This window comes from Zootoca vivipara, chromosome 6 (genome assembly GCF_963506605.1).
Source record: "Zootoca vivipara chromosome 6, rZooViv1.1, whole genome shotgun sequence".
NCBI classification, from domain to species: domain Eukaryota; kingdom Metazoa; phylum Chordata; class Lepidosauria; order Squamata; family Lacertidae; genus Zootoca; species Zootoca vivipara.
This window is the reverse complement of record NC_083281.1, coordinates 34250399-34272548: the sequence shown is the minus strand read 5'-3', so window position 1 is coordinate 34272548 and position 22150 is coordinate 34250399. Positions and strand designations below refer to the sequence as shown.

The 22150-nt window shown below is 46.3% G+C and overlaps 1 protein-coding gene and 1 non-coding gene across 2 annotated transcripts in view; one reads left to right on the top strand and one right to left on the bottom strand.

Annotated features, from left to right (window-relative positions):
• The window catches only part of LOC118087709 (digestive cysteine proteinase 1), a 30415-nt gene extending 12317 nt beyond the window's left edge, over positions 1–18098 (bottom strand). The window contains exons 1-5 of the mRNA XM_035120637.2: positions 17993–18098; positions 11056–11115; positions 5816–5908; positions 3416–3588; positions 302–545 (exon numbers count right to left, since the gene is read on the bottom strand). Of these exons, the coding sequence (XP_034976528.1) occupies positions 302–545; positions 3416–3588; positions 5816–5908; positions 11056–11115; positions 17993–18044 (622 nt within the window). The 5' untranslated portion in view covers positions 18045–18098. The remainder of the gene's footprint in view (positions 1–301; positions 546–3415; positions 3589–5815; positions 5909–11055; positions 11116–17992) is intronic.
• Positions 1815–1889, top strand: TRNAA-UGC (transfer RNA alanine (anticodon UGC)). The gene has a single exon. It is a non-coding gene; the product is annotated as a tRNA-Ala (tRNA).
• Positions 18099–22150: the final 4052 nt, after the last annotated feature.

The following is a 22150-nucleotide window of genomic DNA, read 5'->3' as shown; positions in this document are numbered from 1 at the left end:
TCCATTGCGAAGATGTGGACCCGCTCGAGGCCACACGTGGACTAGCCCGCCTTACAAAGTTGTTGAGTGAGATCAATCCAGATAAGTTGTTTTGCGGCTGTGAGCAAGATCACCCTGAGCTACTTGGAGGAAGGGTGCGGAAGGATAATCTCGTACTCACTGAAGAAATGAGTGGTATCCGAAGTGATTGGTATCTGAAGAAGTGTGCATGCACACGAAAGCTCATACCAATGACAAAAACTTAGTTGGTCTCTTAAGGTGCTACTGGAAGGAATTTTTTTATTTTGTTTCTCGTACTCACCATTCGGCTTCAGGTCAAAGACGGAAGCTGGGAAGCTGTTGGAGAAGTCGGTGTAATCTATTTCATACTTGTCGTAGTGGGACCCCAGTAAAGTGTTGAAGCCCTTCATCTCGTAGTGCACAGGCGACACACCGCAGCTGCTGTTGGTGATCCACATGGTGTAGATATTCTTCTTCTTGCCCCAGTAGGAGATGTTCTGCCACACGGTGCAGTATTTGCCTTTATAGTATTCTTCCCTTATGGGCTGGGGGCGGGGAGAGCAATGGAAAGGGCAGGCATGAAAAGGGCTGTGATCCAATGGGGGTCCTACCAATTCATAAACTTAAGTTAGCCCTATCCATCAATTCCCATGGGTCTACTCTGAGTGGGACACACACGGCAAACAACCCATTGACTTTAATGAGGATTATTCTTTTCAGTATGTCCACTCGGAGCAGAACATAGCTGGATGCAACCTGAGGTCATCGTTCTGGTCTATCTAGCTCTCTTATGTCTCTTCCAAAGGTGGCCAATATGGTGCCCTCCATATATTGTTTGACTACAGTTCTGGCCTGGGATGATGGGAGTTATAGTCCCAAACACTAGTTTGGGTTCCCCTGCTCTAGTCTCTCGTAGCCTCCAAATAAATAGCCTACCAATTAAGCTGGACAGGTTGCCAGTGTCCACTATGTAATATTGGAGTTCACTTGCAAGCTGCATCTATTGGATGATACTTGCTTGCTTGCAGCATTTTACCCCACTTTTCAGCCAAAAAAGGCTCCCAGAGTGGCTTGGGGCCAAATGGGAGCAGAAGCCAGGCAACAGCAGGAGGGCATCACATGGACTTCTCTTGGTCTAGAGCAGGCATAGGCAAACTTGGCTCTCCAGATGTTTTGGGACTACAACTCCCATCATCCCTGACCACTGGTCCTGTTAGCTAGGGTTGATGGCAGTTGGCAGTCCCAAAACATCTGGAGGGCCAAGTTTGCCTTTGCCTGGTCTAGAGCTCCCCATCTCCATTCCTGTTTGTTAAGACTTCCAACTAAAGCAAAGTCACACATGCTCTCTCTCTCTCTCTCTCTCTCTCTCTCTCTCTCTCTCTCTCTCTCTCTCTCTCACACACACACACACACACACACACACACACACACACACACACTATTCAGGGCAGCAGCTTGGCAAAAGTCAAGTTACTGCTTGTCATCAAACACATCAAACAAGTGCCACTTTTAACAGCCACTGTGGAATGACTTTTCACGATTATCAAGGAATGGCATCTGGGCGAAGCCTATTTTGCATTTGTCCTGGAAGCTTGGCACAGGCCAGAGCAGCTTATGGCAAGCGGCTGAATCACTGAGCCAAGCTGCCTGAGGACCTGCCACCCTCTTTCGACAGGAGCAGCTCTCTTGAGCCCTGTCAAAAAGGGAAGGGGCTGAAATGTCAAGTGACTTCTGCAGCTGGCGGGTCTCCCTGCAAGCACAGCAGCCTCTGGAGCAGCTGTAGACAGGTAGGCTACAAAAGGCTGATGAACTGGGGAGAAGCTATAGCTCAGTGGCAGAGCACCTGCCTTGCATGCAGAAGGTCCCAGGTTCAATCCCTGGCATCTCCACTTAAAAAGAAATCAAGTGGCAAAATTTTGCATGGGCCAAAGGACGAGGAGTCCGATACTGATATAAGATTCTTTCCTGTGTACATCGGGGAAGTTCCATAGTTCCATAGAGGCAGAGTACATAGCAGAAACTACTAAGTTTGAATACCAGGCAGGCCTGGTAAGGTCCCCTTCCTAGAACCCCAGAGAGCCATGGCCAGTTGGTGTAGGCAATACTGATCCAGATTAACCTTGGGTCTAAAAAGGCAGCTTCCTATGCACCTAATTCTCAGGCTGTGGGAGATTGGGCTTGGAACAGTCTTTGAGGAAAGGACCATAGTTCCAGGGCAGAGCTCCATCACAGCCTCTCCCAATCTGGCACCCTCCTTAACACTTTGGACTATAAATCCCACAGCCGATGCCCTTGCTCCAGCTGCAAGTCTCAGCTGCTTGCAACCAGCCCTATGACTCCCACATCTGTTGCACCTTCCAATGTGTGCTGGAAAGAAGAGCACTTCCTGCGGCAAGGCCCATGTCCACCTGGCCTAGGGGGCGGGGCTCACACTCACCCTGAAAACAGCTAAAAAGGCTCCTAAAAAGCTCAACAACTTTCACCAAAAAGAATATGGCAACCCTAGTTTTACAATGTTTTAAACGGTTCTAATTTTGCTTCCTCTGTTTTGTTTTTGTCAGGTAGGGGTTGGGGTTGGTCAAATGTTTAGTTGGGGTTGGCGGTTATTTTAATTTGGGTGTAACTGTAAACTGTTATTATTGTTTTCTATTGATTTATTGGTTTGTTTATTGCCTGTATAGGATATTCTGTTTTTTAATGTTTGATGTCTTGTGTTTTTATATATGCTGTAAGCCACACAGAGTGGCTAGGAAAACCCAGTCAAATGGCTAAGCGCCCAGCAGGCCAAAGGTAACAGAATGAGTCCATAGCAGGTGTCCCAGATCCAAGTGGGGAAGGGTCTTAGCTCAGACTGCTTTGCCTGCCAAAGGACCCAGGTTCAAATCCTGAGTATCTCTGAGGTCAAAATCCTGGAGAGCCACTGCCAATCAGTGCAGAAAAAGGTAAAGGTAAAAGGTAATGGGCCCCTGGACGGTTGAGTCCAGTAAAAAAAAACTATGGTGTGGCACTGATCTTGTTTCAGGCCAAGGGAGCCGGCGTTTGTCCACAGACAGCTTTCCAGGTCACACGGTCAGCATGACAAAACCGTTTCTGGTACAACGGGACACTGTGACGAGTGCCAGAGAGCATGGAAACACCGTTTACCTTCCCGCCGCAGTGGTACCTATTTAACTACTTGCACTAGTGTGCTTTCAAACTGCTAGGTTGGCAGGAGCTGGGACTGAGCATCAGGAGCTCATACCATTGCATGGATTCAAACCGCCGACCTTCCGATCGGCAAGCCCAAGAGGCTCGGTGCTTTAGTGCAGACAATACCAAGCAGGGTAGACCACAAGGGGAGGATATATTATAAGGCCGCTTCATCTGCTCTTCAGTTCAACCACAAACATTTGACTGCTGAGTTCTGCTTGCTCACCTTGAAGCCTTTAAAGCTGGGAAAGACGCCTTGCGGCTTCACGGGCCCATCTTTGGTGCCATTTAGCTGGAAGCACTTCTCGGCATTCACGAAGTCCTCCGTGGTTTGCGGGGTGAGCTTAAACATGGTGCCGTAGGGCTTCGTGCTCCCAAGTTGCAAGGTCACCACTTGGCCTGCAGCAGAAGCAAGGGGAGAAACCGACAACAGCCATAAAGGAGTGGAAATACAAGTAGGCAGTAAGAACTCATCCTTGTGCAGGCAGATGGTCCCTGTAGACATGTGCTAATATACATAGATTTAGCAAGCAACCCCACCCTGCTCACCAAAGTACACAAGCCAAAAAGTTGAGAGGGGCAGGGGAGCGGTTGGAAGGCACTAAAGGGTTGGGGTGTCCAACAGTGCCAGGGTATCTGTCACATGCATTTTAACCCTGTCTTTCTATTGTGGTTTGAATTCTCTCTTTGATTGTTGCTCTACACACACATTTTAAAGCAGACTGCCCCGAATGAATCCTGGGAACTGCAGTTTACCCTTCACAAAGCTATGATTCTCAGCACCCTTAGCAAACTACAGCTCCCAGGATTCTTTTTTTTGGGGGGGGGAGATGCTTTAAAATAAATGTATGGTTTATGCACAACCTGCATTGTTTTTTATTGTTGCAAATCTCCTTGAAGGTTCTTGAAAGAGCCAATAAGGAGATCAGGAATGTTTTAGGAATGAGTCAAAATATTTGGAAGAGCAGGCATGTGACGTGGGCCAGTCTGAATGAGGAAGATCCACGGGGATATCCTGTGCTCACAATTCAGTACGAGTTGTACAGGCTACAGCTGCCCACTTGACTGCATGCTAATTTTATCTTAGCTTTCAATCAAATAAAATATAAATAAATTCAGAAATGTAAATTAAAGCAAACATGAATGCATTTGCAGAATGCCAAGAAGCAAATAAGAGGTCTGAGGTCCTGAAGGAAGCAAGAGAGCTACATTTTAAATAAACATGACCAACTCACTCAGATGAACGACTCTCTTTAATAATAGTAAGTAAATTTAATTCAACAACAAGCAAGCAAAGACTGTTCTTCGGCTGCAGCCACACCTTTTAAATCTGCCCCCCCCCTACAGTATTACCAATTAAGGTTGAGGTGAGCATTCCAACTATTTAATTAATTTAAGGCTTGCAGCCTCAGCATAATCAAAGGCCACTAGGGGAGTTGGGGAAGATCATTTCCAGTTTAACAACACTGGAGGCCACTGCTTAAATTCAAAAAGTATCCCTTAAAACAGGAGACTTTGTGAGCCTCTCCACCTTGCTCTAAGATCGGGGACTTAGAAGGGAAGTGGGGAGGGACTTCAAAAGGAACAGGGAGGAGACTTGCAAAAAGCCCTTTTGAGAATCTCCCCCCTCCACTATAAATCCTGGATCTCATGCGGATCTTGCTCCGATCTTTAATCTCTGCGCATTAGCTGCCAGCGATTCTTCAGTCGTGATTCCTGCATCGTGGGGGGTTGGGCTAGGTGGCCTTTGGTATCACTTCTGACGCTAAATCCTGTGATACAATCCTGCTGCCTACCCTGTGTGGCCCGGTTTGTTGCTGGGAGCAGGACTGTGTGGCCAGTGGCAGGACTGAACCCTGTTCTCTGCCTTGTCAGCATACAACACCAGTGACAATGATGGAGGGCAGGTGGGTTGCGGTTTGGGGAAGACGTCTTCGGGGCAAGACTGGCCTGCAGGCCTGAATTTCCCATCCCTGGTGTAGACATAGCTGAGCTGAATGGACCAATGGTCTGACTTGGTGTAAGGGAGTTTCCTATGCTTCTTGCAACTGTCGTTAAAGAGCTAGAAGGGAGGGCCTCCATTGCAGCATCAGCTCCAGGTTCTGCAGAATCCTTGGACAAGATGCCCCCCATCCCCATGGCCTCCCTCCTTCCTTGAGTCTACTTCCTCCTCCCTGCCACAATACCCTTCCTCCTTATGACAGTTGCTTGCTAGCCAGGCAGAGGGCCAATGAGCCAGCAAGCAGTAGCAGCTGAGAAGGTTGCGTTGGTGAGGAGGATGAGCAGGTCCAGTGCACTCCTTGCTGGGTGGGGGCCCCTTGGCCGACACGACCCAACCATGCTGTCCCTACTCCTTTGTCTCATCTAGTTTGGTCTGGGATACCTGCCAGCAACTTTCTCCTCCACTGCAGAAACCCACTTCTGCCTTGTACCGTATCATTATTATTTCATTTACACCCTCCCTTTCCTGCAAGCTGTTCAAGGTGACACCTGCAGTTCCTCCTCTTCTCCATCTCCATCGTGTTATTTGGGAGCATGAGGTGTCCCATACCAGCCCCAAGAGCATTTGGCATCCCCTTCCCTCCCCACTGAGGGAAAGTGTGCTGCCCTCTCTACGGCTTCTTACCGTTGTAGTACTCAATGCGACTCTTGTTCCCAGTAAGGTTGTACCAGGCTTCGAAGGGCTCTTCAATTTCGGCATAAGGGAGGTTGATGACTCCTATAGGACACAATGAGAGTTTGCAGGTGAGGGACTCAGAGGAAGGACTTTTTGGCTGCCTGCATAAGTAACCTCACATGATTATGCTCATATCCACAGAGTATGCTTCAATGTCTCCATAGTTGTTGCTGTGACCGAGATGGGTTTTTAGTGGGGAACCAGATCAGTGTTCTGTGTAGCTTGGGATTCTCCCCCCCCCCCCCGTATTTGTGGAAGCACTGTTTATTTTATTTATATTTTAACTGCATGTTGATTTTTTAAAGGTTTGATTTTATTGGTATTTTTCAATAAATAATTTAGAGATAATATTTTATATTATTATTTTATATTAGAGGTTTTCATCAACTCAGCACTATATAAATCTTGCTAAATTAAATATGGAAATAAAATAAACAGGTGAATTAGGAATTATGCTCTGGAAAGGAGCAGAAGATGGCTGTGTGTGTGTGTGTGTGTGTGTGTGTGTGTGAGTGAGTGAGTCACCCAGCAGTGCTCGCTGGGGCTGATGGGAACTGTAGTCCAGAGGGCACCAGGTTGAGCAAACATTTGCCCAAGGGCTTTGTCAGGGAGAAGATTTCGAAAGGCATTTCGAAAGGTTTAAACTCTATTGTTCTTCCTAACTGCGGGAAAAAAATTCAAATGGAAGTTGAGAAATCAATGCAAAGTTTTGCTTAACGCAGTTTCTGCAAGTCACGGCAAAAAAACAACTTGTTTGCCAAGTTAAAATTCACAAGAAGGTAAAGATTTGTCTTGCTGGATTCTAGCCAGACTGTACATAGCTTTGAATCACACCTGCCAACTCACAGCATCTCTTCCCCATGTTTCCAATGACCTTATATTCAAGCAGACAGGTGAGATGCCAGTTTCGTTGGGCTCAGTATTTCCTTGCACTTGGTCACCTACAACGTGGCGCCAAGGTGGGGAGGCCCCAAGTGCAGCATCAACCCCCTGCATGCCAGCTTTAACTAGAAGTTGATGGGAGACATTTCAGGGACGCAAATGCATTTAAAAGGCAATGAATATTTTGGCCCCAGACTAAAGTCCAGTATTCTGTTTCCAGCAGCAGACAATCAGATAGATGATGCCAAACTCACAAGTGGGGCATGAAGACAACAACTTTCCACACCTTTGTGTCCAGCATCTGGCATGCAGGAAATGTTGCTGAGATACACCTTTTTTTTTACAGTGTGATGATGTTATTGGGAAATATTATTTTGCAGTTCCTCTTTTTGCACAGCACAACATTTGTTATGATGAAAAAAGCTCCTTCTCCAGCAACATGGGTGGGATTGATCTGCCTGTGGTTCTCCTGTTGGTTGACTACAACTCCCATGATCCCTGGACCACTGTCTGTGCTGGCTGGGGCTGATGGGGGTCAGAGTCCAACAACATCTGAAGGGCCACAGGTTTCCCATCCCTCCATCATACTCACACCCTGAATAAATTAATCTTGACTTTCCACAACCCCAGATGCTGAGGCTAATGGGAGATGGAGTCCCAAACATCTGGATGGCATCAGGTTGGGAAAGTCTGGATTAATCTGATGCACATTTTACTTTAGTTTCCCTATTACTAGACCCAGGTTAAAATATCCACTTAACCCGCTGAAAAACTTTATACTATCACCATTCTTTGGGCTAGCACAGGGTTTCCCAAACTCGGGTCCCCAGCTGTTTTTGGACTACAGTTCCCACATCCCTGACCACTGGTCCTGCTAGCTGGAGTTTGGGAAACCCTGGGCTAGCATGAACAAGACCAAACAGCATTAGATCTGTGTTCTTTAACCTTGGGTCCCCTGATGTGGTTTGACTACAACTCCCTTCCTCCAGCTTAGCCAATGGTCAAGGATGATGGGAATCGTAGTCCAACCACACCTGGGTAGGGACCCAAAACTGAAGAACACGACATTAGATATTTCTGGAAGGACTGCAGGAGAGGGCGAGAATGGCAGCTTGCCTACTGTTCCTATCAAAAGAATCATATTGGGCAAAATATGGACACACCTTGGCACAACCCAGTCATTGTACTTCTGCCTGAAGCTGCCAAGAAGATTTGTAGCCGAGTTTCCACACTTCCATGGGAGGGGCCATAGAGTTGTTGTTTTTGTGTGTGTGCATCCTGCTATGCCCCATCTATGCCAGCCTTTGCCAACCTGGTGCCTTCCAGGTGTTTCGGACTACAATTTCCATCATGGACTGTGGGGAGCTACATTCCAAAACATTACTGGCCGTGGCAGGGGTGGGGAAGGTACAATTCACCTAAGCCATCTGTCTTTTTCATGAAAAGCACAATTGTACAATGACTTCCACAGCTTGTAAAAGGAAAAAAGATCTTGGGAAGTATTTGGGGGCATATCTGTGCATCGGCCGGCAGGTAGAATTACATACAGCTGCCGCCAATTTGGCAATCAGAAAGGCACTGTGGGTGTCACTTTTTCATTTCAGTGTCACTGCTCAAATATTTTAATGGTTGTTAAAAAACAGCCAACAAAGTGTTTCTAGAACGAATTAAAATATAGATTTAAAAACAAGGCAATAAATGACACCCACCAGAAACAGGAAACTTAATTACAAAAGTGTGCTGAATGAACTAGTGACACACTCAGCTGTCGGAACAATACCTCTTCCTTGGTTTTTATTGTGGGCTTGATGCCATTTATGCGTGCAAATTTTTCACACAGTGCCATCCCCATCAACATGACGTCCCATATTTCCCTTCCATTTAATCCACATTTACCATTTTCATGGATTATTATTATTACTTATCCAGTTCTCTTTGCTTTGTAGAACAAGCGGTGATCTATCTATCTGTTATTTTCTAAATTAGCCTTCTCCAACTGGGTACCCTCCAGATGTTTTGGACTACAACTCCCACCATCCCTGACATCCCTAGACATGCTGGTTAAGGCTGATGGGAGTAGGAGTCTAAGATGTTCTGAAAGGCAAAAGGTTGGGGAAAATTGGTTTCCACTTTCCGGCAGCAGTTTTCCAGGATTTCAGAGAGGGGGCATTCCTAGCCCTTCCTGGAAATGTTGTGGACCTTCTGCACGCAAAGCAGATGCTCTACCACTGAGCTACCTTAAGCAAAAATCTACGTACTGCCCAAGTAATATGTGAAAAATGTTGTGTCTAGTATGGCTGTCAGCTACAAGCATAAGCATTCTCATGTGTGTCCCTGGAACAGTTAGGAAGAGCTATTTCACCCAGGAGAAGTGACTAACACATTCAAGCACAATCCTTTTAAATTTGCTGAATCTAATCACAGTTTTGCATTAGAGCTGCCTGTCAGGTTTCATCATCAGCTAAATTATATTCCTGGAAGGAGAGCTTAATAATGGGAGTCTCTCAGAAAGCTTTGCACATACTTGTTCAGGTTATACAGGAAGGGGCTAAATTGAGGAAGGAGGAAGGAGGAAAGATTGGATTCCACAGAAATCCCCACCCTTATCATTTGGCTAAGGAGAAGATGCAGATTACCCTCTAGGTTTAGCTTCCCACCGAGTCAGCAGTGGTACAAACATACATTTCCAGGACACTCACTGAGATATGCAGGGGTAATACTGGAAGCTCTTAATGCAAGTAGGTTACAATGTGTAACAATATGAAACAAACATTAATGAGATAGCAGCATTGGGCATAAGGCATTCCAAAAAACCTGGAGCATCATGGTTGACCTGGTAGTAGTGACCCCTCTGCTAAAGTTTACCTAATGCTGCAATTTCTAACATTTGTTACTCTTCCCACCAGTCTCTGACTGCATAAAGGTAAAGGTACCCCTGACCATTAGGTCCAGTTGCAGACGACTCTGGGGTTGCAGCACTCACCTTGCTCTATAGGCCGAGAGAGCCAGTGTTTGTCCGCAGACAGCTTCCGGGCCATGACTAAGCCGCTTCTGGCGAACCAGAGCAGCACACGGAAACGCAGTTTACCTTCCCACCAGAGTGGTACCTATTTATCTACTTGCATTTGTCTTGCTTTGGAACTGCTAGGTGGGCAGGAGCTGGGACCAAGCAACGGGAGTTCACCCCATCGCGGGGATTCGAACCACCAACCTTCCGATCGGCAAGCCCTAGGCTCGCGTCCCCGCGTCCACCCGCGTCCCCTCGCATAATGAGCAATAAATAAATAGTTTGTTTACTTCATGAATGGGAAATTTGTGGTCCTCCAGATGATGTTGGACTACAACTTTCATCATAGCTGGTCATTTGCCACACTGGCTGGGGCAGATGGGAGCTGCAGCCCAACAACATCTGGAAAGTCACAGATTCCTCAACCTTGGTTACTTCATGCTTCCTGAGCAGGACCAGAAGGCTCTCTTGCAAGCAAAGAATGATGGATAATTCGTGGACCCTTCGATTTTAACTCAGTAACATGTCCAAAACTAGGGTATCTACGATTCAGCCCCAATGGGACTTCCTTCCACATTAAGCGTGTGTATATACGTAGGATTACAGTCCCAGCAAAGAGAAATACAGTACATAGCTTCTAAGACAATCATTTGGAAATGAACATGCTGCTGCCAACCAGGAGATTTCCCATAGCTCGGAACTCTTAGGAAGCCCCACATATTATTTTCCAGTGTCTTCCCCAAATCCCAAAATGGAGGCTGGCAATGATAAAGGATCCACTAATTCTCAGCTAAATTTAGGATACTTTCCAGATGCAAATTCCAGATGCAACTTATGCTGCTTGTGAAGGGACACCTGCACCCGCTGCAGAATCACAGCCATAAGAGACACAAGTGTAGTTCCAAGATGGATTCAGTGTCTCTACCTGCACATTTTTGGGGAAAGGTCATAGCTCATGCATACAGAAGGACCTGAGTTCAATCTGCAACAACTCCAGGTAGGGCTTGGGAAGGCCCCTCTCTGAAGCTCTGAAGAGCCTGTTGCCAGCCAGCGCAGTCATTGGTCTGACTTGGTTTCCTATGTTCCTACATAAACTAGTTTTCTGCACAGGAACAACAGCCACCCACTGGAGGGAAAAGTGACATCAGAAAGCAGCTTAGGAGCTTGGCTAGACATATAGCCAAGTTGCCCACACCAGGCATTTTGGTCAAAAGCAGGAAGAACCGGTCCACTGTGTGCGCGTGCGTGAGCATGTGTTTGTGCCACCTGCCTCTGAAAAGCCATACCAAGCGACGCTTACCTTTGACGTGGTACAGTACTCCAAAATCAGGGGTTGTCCTTGAATGACTGCACCCATTTCCTGAAAGAAGGGGAAAAAATGGTAGCATTGAATGCATCGCAATGGTGATGTTGAAGCGATTGAACAAAGGATGCCCATGTAGAAAAAACGTCCCTGAATTGAGCTACAAAAAACCAGAAGGCCCTTGCTTGAATCTTGTCTCTGTCAGGAACTTACCAAGTGGTTTTGACCCTTTCACTTATCCTCACTTCCCACATCTGTGATATGGGGATAATGCCAATTTACTGTTCGGGGCTTTTGTGAAGATTACAACTAGAGAATGCATGTGAAACACATTGAACATTTGAACGTGCTATACAAATGTTAAGTCTTAATATTTTTAGTTGGCACTGGACATTTCATGGACTGACAGAAATTCACAAGCCAACCAATGACAGCTTTACAGCATGAATTGCTGGGAGAGTTCTCCGAAGGGTAAATTGGCTGCTCTTAATTAATTCTTTTTAGGACACACACCTCTTCACTCTGCTCGTACTTCAATCAATCAATCAATCAACGTCGACTTTTGGATTTGCAAGAATACAATTTTTTAGATTGTGATTTTATTAAAATGCAGCAAGTAGAAATGGTTGTTTGGATGACAGAAGAGGAAAGTGGGAGTTTCAGGTGCTACATTGGAAAGCACTCCAGAAGCAGGATTAAAAATTGCACAAGGGCAAAAAAAGGGGACCAAACCCAAAATATATATCCGATAAGCTTGTCTTAAAAAGACGCTCTAACAGCAGTGCCAAGGAACACCTACGGTATGACTCCTAACCTTATAACGCTTGTCCCTGTCATTAAGCAACTTTCAGTTTGGTATGACTATTAAACAACATGCAAACCAAAGCCGACACACCCTGAGAATGTGGCCTGCCTCTTCCTTGATGCCAGCATTTCCCTCAAAGGGGACAAGCCCCTAATTTGCCGATGCAAGAAAGGCTGTCTGGCATGGCAGCAGATGAACCTCCTGCTGTAAAGGACAGCAAGCCTCGCTACATTCTATTCCCCTTGTATTTTACTATGGGATTCTTACTATTATACTTGAATTTAATAAATAAATAAATCAGTTTTGTCACATCTGTGCAAAGCTGACATGGAACAAGCAGCCCCAGTTGCTACTGGCTCCCGGCTAGGGTTGGAGCATTTGGGCGAGCAGGTTGCATGAAGCAGCCTCTAATTTGGAAGCAGGGAAGCTTCAGGAAGGAGACATGCCTTGCTGCTCTCCAGGTTCATTCATGTCAGCATTTTTTCCTGAAGACACCAGAATCCAACTGCCTTCCACAGTGTGGAAGGGCTATAGCTCATTGGTAGGGCATCTGCCTTGCATGCAAAAGGTCCCAGGTTCAATCCTGGGCATCTCCAAGTAGGACTGGGAGAGTCTCCTGTCTGAAACCTTGGAGAGCGACCGTAGGACAATGCTGAGCTTGATGGACTAATGGTGTGACTTGGAATAAGGCAGCTTCCATCCTAAGTATTTAGGAAAGTAGGTTAATGAACCACCAGAACAGTGTGTGGGGGAGAGGGCAGATCATTCCACCTGGCAAACCAAAATGGTTGCGCTTAAGGGAACGATCAGAAGAGCACCATGCTGAATTCCTCCCTGGACAGCACTGTAGTGGCAAATTCAGACAGCCAGAGCAACACACCCTTCCAAGATTATATAATAATTTTAGAAGGTTGTATCATCTCATAATAATTATTGTATCAACAATAATAATTAGGGACACATTGCAACAACCACTGCAGCTCTCCATGTGTTGCCTTTCAGCTAGATCTACTATTTCCTGTGCACATACATGGGCAAATGATACGGAGTACCTTCTTTCTAAGTGGCTTAAGTTGCGTTTCCCTTGAAGTTCCTTTGTATGTAACAGAATTTGCTCAATGTTTTCTTGAAATGGAAATGCCTTGTGTTTTGGATGCTTAGCTTTGGAGCATACAGAACGACCCCGACTCCTCCGGGTTCTTCCCACGTTCCTTCTGCAGAGTGACCCTAGGAGACAGTCCTCAGGAGCTGACTCACCTCCTTTCATTCTGCTTGGCCCCAACTAGCACAAACAGTGAGAAGACTTCTTCTCAGTGGCTAAAAAGCTTTCGCTTCATGCTGTTTCAGCTGCTCTAGGACGATGCTGCAGAAATAGTGACAGGACTTTGACACACACACCCAAACCTGGACCACTGCACTTCTGTCCCTGGGGCACCCAATGAACTTGAATAGTGGGAGATTCGGGACATAACAAATACTTTTTCACACAGATCATTCAGGGTACAGCCATTCTAGGCCTCCAGCATGAGCCACTGAAAATCAACAGTGCAAAAACACTCAATGCCAGTACATCTCTGGATAGCTCAATGGGTTAGAGTCTGAACATGGTGCTAATAATCCCAAGGTTGCAAGTTCGATCCTCGTATGGGACAGCTGCATATTCCTGCATTGCAGGGGGTTGGACTAAGAGATTCTCAGGGTCCCTTCCAACTCTACAGTTCTATGATTCCTATGGAAGTGGAGTGAGCAGGGATGGGGGAACCTTGTACCAGAGGGGCAAAGGCAGCCCTCCAATCCCCTCTATCTGGCTCTCTTGGCCACACCTCTCACAAGCCTCACTTCCCTCCCAAAAGGTTTTTACCTGGCTCATAGTGCTTCCTGCTTGCCTGAATGGAGGACAGAAAGGGGTGTGGGGGTTTCTGCAGAAACTAGCCTACTACACGAAGGATAAAATTTGCATTAATTGCTCCACCCACTTTTGCCTCTGTCCTGCCCACCGCTTGCATATGACCGTCAGAAGGCTTCTCAGAAAGGAATGCGGTCCTCACACCGAATTTTTTTGTGTGTGCCCTTACGGTAGGGGGAATCATCTGTTCTATATATGGCTGAATCTTGAGACCAGAGGGCAAATTTGTGGAATGATGCTCTTAACCAATTCATTGTTGATGTCATTTGGTGTGGGTGTCTGTATAATTTTCAGTGCTCAAGTTGAGGACCACCCAGAATTTAAAAGTTCCGAAGATCAGAGTTTCACCACCTGACCTCTTTTGCTACCTGATTTTAGCAAAGGAATCCCCCAGAATCGTAGTTTTGCAAGAGGGCAGGGTTAGGGTTAGAAGACAGGAAGAGCTGGGAAGTCCTGCCAGTCTTAAAACTACAGTTCCCAGGAAGCCCCAGGGAAACGTCATTCTCCAGATCTACTTGAAAGCAGGTTTCAGCCTTTTGATACATCTGCCCAGAGCATCTGGGTGGCGAAATCAACACTAGTATTTGTGACTCTGACCACTGAAGTACAATTGACTCATGTTTTTGCCCTCCCACATACTCTCATGTGGTTCTGAGTGAAACTGCAGTTGCTGTTTGAGCTGCAGTTTTCTATACAGGACAGACATGGAAAGTCACTCTGGCTCTGCCAGTTTGTCAAGCTCAAAAGGGAATGAGAAGTCCTTCTACTAGAAAGGCTGCTACACCTGTTATCGAAAGAGCGAGCAAGCAATTTTATGTACTCAAAAATTTCACAAAATAAGCCAGCCATCCATTTTTTTAATTGATTGGGAAATGTAGCAGGAATTTTCACAGTACAGATTCTCTCTTCCAACAAGTCTGTGGAATTACTTAAGAGGCAGAGCATCTGCCTTGCAAGTAGAACTCAGGTCCCAGGTTCCATCTTCAGGTGGGGCTGAGAGAGAACCTTGCCTGAAATCATGGAGAGCTGCTACAAGTTAGTGTAGACCAGGGTTTCCCAAGGATGCGTCTCCAGCTGTTGTTGGACTACAACTCCCATCATCCCTGACCACTGGTCCTGCTAGCTAGGGATGATGGGAGTTGTAGTCCAACAACAGCTGAAGACACAAGTTTGGAAACCCTGGTGTAGACAACACAGAGCTAGATGAACCAGTGCCTTGACTCCAGGCACCGAGTATCTGTGACAAGTCAAAACACTTTGCATTTTCCAAACTATTTCAATTGCTAAAGCTCCATTGTGTGCTCACAATGACAGGTACCAGTGATGCAATATGCCCAGTGAGGAAAAAACACACTAATCATGTTTGTGTGTGATGTTACTCGGTGTCGTTGTTCTTCAGTGGGTGCGCACTTCCTTCTCGCAGCACAATTAAGCAAATCTCACCGAGAGGAGAGCAATGCAAATCCCAGCAAGAGTTCCAGTCATTGAAAGATGTTATCACTGGAGAAATCAGGGTATTTGCTTTATGTAACTGTTAGGTCACAAAGGATTTTGTCACCTGTGGCATGTGGGGAAATGCTTCACAATCTCAATAACATCTCTGACTTCTGCAATTTGCAGCCAGCCAATACATTGGGCCAACTTTATTTAGGCCGACCAGCTGAGACCTCCAGCTTAGGGCATCGTACTGGTTTGTACACTGTAAGCACAAACTTCCTGGGTCAAGCTATCCCCACATCCTATAAGTGTTTTGAACATGAGGTAGATGAGAACCTACTGTACATCTGCAATAGCTCAGCACTGGTTTCTGACTCCCAGCAGCAACCAAACATTCTCTCTCTCCTAAACTGAGGTGCAGAAGCGAATGAAACAGAGGGTCCTGGGTTGGAACATAGTTCTGATACCAAAAAGAAATTCCTTGGCTGAGCACACAACACAGAGTAGGGCTGAGCCAAAATACCCTTCCCAATTCATGGGGTGAAAGATTCCAGGAATGTTGCTGGTGACATTGGAAGTTATCTAATCAAGAGGTCATCAGGGTGTGGATAACTGTGACAAGGCTGTCTCCACTGAAGTTAGGCAGACCTGGGGTTACAACATAGCCCAGGGTTTCCCAACCTGGTGCTTTCTCCAAATGTTCTGGCCTACAACCACCACCAGTCTCAGCAAGTATGGCCATTGGTCTGGAATGACGAGAGCCTTGGCCCCAAAACAACTGGAGGGCATCAAGTTGGGGAAAGTTGGCATAGTGCATTGGCCCTCTTGGCTTGCCATACCAGAAACTGCCTGAGCCAGCATTAATGTTGGGTTTTTGTTTTTGTTTTGCTTATACAATCTCTATGTGGCTTCCTCTTCATGACACTTTTCCCAGGTGCAGTGTAGGATACACAGGGGCAACTTTTGCCAACCTGGCGCCTTCCAGATGTTTTGGATTCCAGTTTCCATATGCTGGCAGGGGCTGATGGAAACTGGAGTTCAAAAGATCCAGAGGCTCCAGGTTGGCAGAAGCTGCACCAGGGTGTGGTCAGAAATACATCTAATAGCTGCAGCCAGCCAGCCCAAGCCCACTTGCCTCCAGATGCAGATGAAACAGAGATTGGCATTACGAGCAAGGGAGGTTTGAACCTGTGGCCTTTGGGGAATGCTGCCCTAGCAGTTTCTATGCATCCTAACTCAAAGATGCCTCTGGATCCACCTGTATGTGTGGGAGTTAAAACTAAAGGCAACAGCTCAAAATGGCTGCATTCCAAATTACTTGGAGAGCGAAAAGGATCATAGCTCAGTGGCAGAGCATCTGTCTTGCATGCAGAAGGTCCTTGGTTCAAATTCTGCCATATCCAGAGCTAGAGAGGGGCTGGGAATGTCCCCTACCGTATCTAAAACCCAGTCAGGGTAGACAATACTCAGCTGAAGGAACCTGCTATGTCTTTCTGTGTTGCAAAAGGTGGCGATACAAAGCAAATCCTATGAATCAAGTAAATTAAGCAGCCCAGCAGATGACCTAATGTTTCTTTCCCTCACTTACTTCATTCCCTGACTCTTTTTTCCTAGTCTCCTCTAGAAGAAGACACCGAAGAGCTTCACACCTGTATTGGTCACAGGCTGCGTGCTTAGAAAAGAAGTGCAACAGGCAGGTATTCAACCAGGTACAGCGACATCCTCCACTGCTACATCTGTTGGATTCCTGCCTGTTTCACAGCAGCTCACGGCACCAATCCTGTTGGGGAGAAAAAAAGACTGGCACCCCTACATGCCAAAAGCAGCATTGCCTTACATCACCTCCAAACATCCTCTCATACTATCAAGGAGACCTTGGCTTTGTACACACCATACATTTAAAACACATGGCTTTTCCTCCAAAGAATCCTGGGAACTGTAGTTCTTCCCCTCCCAGAGCTACAATGCCCACGACTCTTCGAGGGAAGACATGTGCTTTAAATGTATGGTGTGTATGATGTAAAGCAGCATATAAATGGTTGAAATAAACATACATACTGTACATTCATACATACAACAGTGCTACATGTGTGCAAATTGTGAATAGCCGCTTGTGTATATGGAGGGTAACATACATGTAGAACTGGCATATACCATGAACTCCACACAACGACAGAGAAGGAGAACATCCAGTCCTAAACAGCACCCCAGACACAGAATTTCGCAGCTGAAAGTGCCTTGTAGAATGATAACAGTGGATCAGTAGATACCAGAAGGTGAGAGGAAAATAGGATTAAACGATGGCATGCCAACATTTCACCAGCCCCATTCTCCCATGCTTTTAACAGCATCTTGATCTACAAATATTAACACAGGGCCCCACTTTCCTCCACACAGAAGATAGCACCTCCTTACCCATTCTTTCAAAACAAGGGTGACATTCAAGGTTAGCCGTACTCAAAGCAGGCCCACTGATACTAATGGCCACGACTAACTTAGGTGCATCCATTTCAATGGGTCTGCTCCCAAGTAGAACTTAGCTGCACACACAGCCAAAGGAACAGTTGGAAAGGCACAAGAGCAGGCCAGACCATGCTGCCCAGCACGGTCAGTTGGCAATTCTTCCTCATTTATTGTAATGATTTGATGCGGCCTTTTTTCCCACATTAAGGAAGAGCACACAGCACAGCAGCTGCAAATCCAATCTCTTGGGTTTACTTGTCAGACTGCGTCTGCAGCGCCCAGAAATGCAAACACCACAGCTGCTTTAGCCGGAACCTACTCACCTAAAGCAAAGCTCCACGAGCAGAGAATCAGGACCAAGGCAAGCTTCCCCATGTCTGCGACTCTTCCTTTTCGCAGCCGGCGCAAGACAGCAGAACTTCACATTCTGCTTTTAAGAGGAGCGCGGCCAGCCAATGAGAGCGGCCAAGCGCCTCCCGGGGGTGGAGCCTCGCCTCGCCTTGCCTTTCGGAACAGCTGATTACCGTATTTCGCAGCGGAGAGGCGGATTTCGCTTGACTCCAGCCGGCTTCTGGCACTAAAGAACGCCGACGGCGCGCTCTTAGACGCGTCTACTCAAAAGTAAACCCCATTGCACTCAATGGGGTTTAGACGCAGGTAAGTGGGTGTAGGGCTGCAAGCGCTTTTCTTGATTGAGCGCTTTAGTGCATTCGTACCCCTTCTCCAAGGAGCCCAAGATGGCATGCGTGGTTCTCTCCCCCTCCCCATTTGTTCCCAACAATAGCCCTGTGAGGTAGGCTAGGCTGCCGCGAGGCAGTGGTTGACCCAAGATAACCCAGTGACCTGGACTCCCAAGTCCTAATCGCGAACTTGTACACCACGCTGGCTCTAACCACTACACTCTCACTTCCTACTGCAACGTCCGTGATGCGGAGAGGGTTTTTAATTTTATTCTTAGCTTCATGGCATGCATCTCCTCACCGCAAATCTGTTCCCTCTGAGGATACTGAAAAATATTTGGGGCTTGAGAAAACTAGATTCCTCCCCCCCATGTCACCCTTATTATAATCCATCTTCCTCAGTTGCTGATAGCCCAACATTCTCTCCACCCTGGTCTTTGTCAGCCCCAAAAATATTCATTTAAAATATTTCTTGGTTGCCCTCCTCATTAAGAGATTCCAGGGCGGCGTATAAAAGCATGAATAAAATAAATCCACATCTACATATAAGTGTTAAAAATGCAACAAAAAAGCGTGACAATATACAACAAAAATGCAAAAACCAAAACCAGACTGGAAACACAAATCTTTATAAATAGAATTTATAAACATATGTTTCTCCATGACTATTGGGGGGGGGGGGCAATCCAAAGAGCCTTATTAATACTGATACCAATTAATAGCATCAGTTATTAGATTGAGTTACTATGAATTAAAAGTAATATTTTAATAGTAATTCTACCTTAATAATACGAATACAAGGAAGGCCTTATTAAGAGCTGAATGGTCAGTGTGGCGTAATTAGAGCGCTGGTTGGACTGGGACCTGGGAGACCAGGGTTCAAATTGAAGCACACTGGGTGGGGCCTTGACCTCACAGGGTTGTTGTGAGGAAAAAATGGGGAGGGGAAGAACCATGTACACCACCTCAAGTTCCCCGGAGAAAAAGGGTTGTATATTCATGTAATAGATAAATAAATAATGCCCTTTTAGGCAAGACCAAAGATCCACCTGAATCCAGCCTCCCACCAATAGGGATTATCCAATGATTTCCACTGATGAATCACTTCCTTTAAAATATGCTGAAAACTATTTCACAGAAAAATCACTGGCAATTAAAAGCAATTTAAAAAGGACACCATGCAGTAAAAAACAATTGCATAAACGAGAACAATTTCCTATGTAAAAACAGTTTCACATCCAGTACAGATACAGGGAGGGAGAAGTATCGCCACACTTCAAAGGCTTGCTGGAGAAGGAATGTCTTCAACAGGCACTGGAAAAGACAATAGAGAGGTTCCTGTCTGCTGATATGTAAATAGTGTCCATCCTCTTTCCTTCTGCCTTTGCCAAAATGTTATCATTAACCCTCCCCCTCCCCCTTGGCATACTTGAAATGCATGCAGGAGTCCCTCATAGTTTTAACTCCTACACTTACAGGTGTATCCAGATCATGAGTGAGTGAGGATGAATGGAAATTGCTAGGTGGGTTGAACTGCATTCCCCAAAGGCAGATGGTTCAAACTAGGGGTCAGCAAGGTTTACCTCAGCTGGGCCGATTCATTCCAGCGGAGATCTCTCCCTGGGCCGGATTGTGAGCATTAGCGCCCGCGTCCATGATTTCCGGCTTCTGTGTCTGCACAGATGCGATTTCCGGCGTCTGTGCATGCCCAAATGCGATTTCCTTCGCCACAGAAGCAAGTCCTCGCACCATGCTGCGCCAGCTTAGCACAGCGTGTGGGGACTTGCCGAGCAGGTGGCTCAGTTCAGGGGCGGCTCATGGGCCAGTTAAACGACCCCTGTGGCCACTTGTGGCCCATGGGCCTTAGGTTGCCGACCCCTGGACTTCAAACCTTGCTTATGGTGACAAACTGTGCTCCTTCAGCATTGGGGATGGGGAGCCCTTTTTTAAGCCAGAGGGCCACATTCCCTTGCAAACAACCTTCTGGGGGCCATATGCCAGGGGTGGGTGGGACCTAATAATAATAATAATAATAATAATAATAATATCTTGCCGACAAAGTCCGTATTGTTGTATGAACCTTAAAATTCTTATAACAGTATAGTTAAAGCCATGGTTTTCCCAGTAGTGATGTATGGAAGTGAGAGCTGGACCATAAAGAAGGCCATGGACTGCAAGAAAATCAAACATATCCATTCTGAAGGAAATTAGCCCCGAGTGCTCACTGGAAGGACAGATCATGAAGCCGAGGCTCCAATACTTTGGCCACCTCATGAGAAGAGAAGACACCTTGGAAAACACCCTGATGTTGGGAAAGATGGAGGGCACAAGGAGAAGGGGAGGACAGAGGATGAGATGGTTGGACAGTGTTCTCGAAGCTACGAACATGAGTTTGACCAAGCTGCGGGAGGCAGTGGAAGACAGGAGTTCCTGATGTGCTCTGGTCCATGGGGTCACGAAGAGTCGGACACGGCTAAACGACTAAACAACAACAACAACAACCTTTATTGTCAATGTACAACCTGTGTACAATGAAATTAACTGAGCCTCCCCCCCCCCAAACATTCAATCTCATTGCACTCTGTGTGTTTGTCGCACAACACACCAACCCCGAAAATCAGTTGCAAACCTTTGTCCAATAGTAGAGCTTCCAGACTTGCTATTTTCAGGTGGGATTCAGTCACAAACCAGTGAATTCAGGTTGCATGGTTAAAGCCGTTTTGGAGCTCTGGTGCCACAAACATGCTTCACCCAAAAATATTTCCCCCCCCCCATTATGATGGGAAAATGCACAGGAAAATGTGAGGTTTGCTTTTGTACAATGCAATGGTCATCTTGCGAACAGGACATCTTGCAAACAAAACAGGTTGCCTGGAAATGCTCGGGATTACACTCTAGCCTTGTAGAAGCCAGAGGTTTTAAAACACATCTCTCTGCCAGGCAAACAGAAGAGATTAGCGCAGTTCAAAGGCACATTACAACAGCTAGGTAAAAAAGCGCTCAAGGAGGGCGTGGCCAGGGGAGAATCTGTGCTCTGGACTCCAACTCCCATCAAGCCCACACAGCATGGCCAATGAGGATGTGGGGGCGGAGTCAGCAACATCTGGTTGGCCACAGTCCCTTGTCCCTGATCTACCTGTTTGTTAACATAAGCCATTTAAGCAAGACTTCAGCCACATATAGATTGGGATCAGCGTGGGAATCCAGCTGAACAAAACATGATGTGTGAATCTGGCAAAGGCTGCTAGATACATGGCTAGCCCCACCCTTGTGCATCCTGTGCTGGGCCATCAAAAAGGGTATGCTGTATCCCAGGTCTTTATATATTGGACAGAGACAGCCTGGGCGCTGTCCTCCCCACACTCTCATCACCTCCAGTTTAGATTACAGCAATTTGTTACACACAGGATTTGTGTGTGTATATTCTCCAGCATGTGAATGATGCAATAATATTGCATTAGTGGTGGATTCATACTGGGCTGTCCACACATCCTTCCACTTTCTGCAGTGCTTCCCCAATGCTACTGCATTTTTGCCATCTGGAGGGGCACTCTTTCACCACAGCACAACAAAAGCAGTGATGGTGCAAGAAAAAATAATTATATATGAAAAGAGAATTCCTGGGTGCCAATACCCAGGGATGGAGCAAGTACTCTTTGGTGAGAGAACTCCAGCAGAGATTTAAAGCCACAAAATATGCAGCAAAATAAAGTGTGGAAATATAGGCTGTTAGACCTTTAAAACTGAGAGTTCCAAAACTTCCCTGTTCCCCTAGCATGGTGGTGGTGGTGGTGGTGGGGG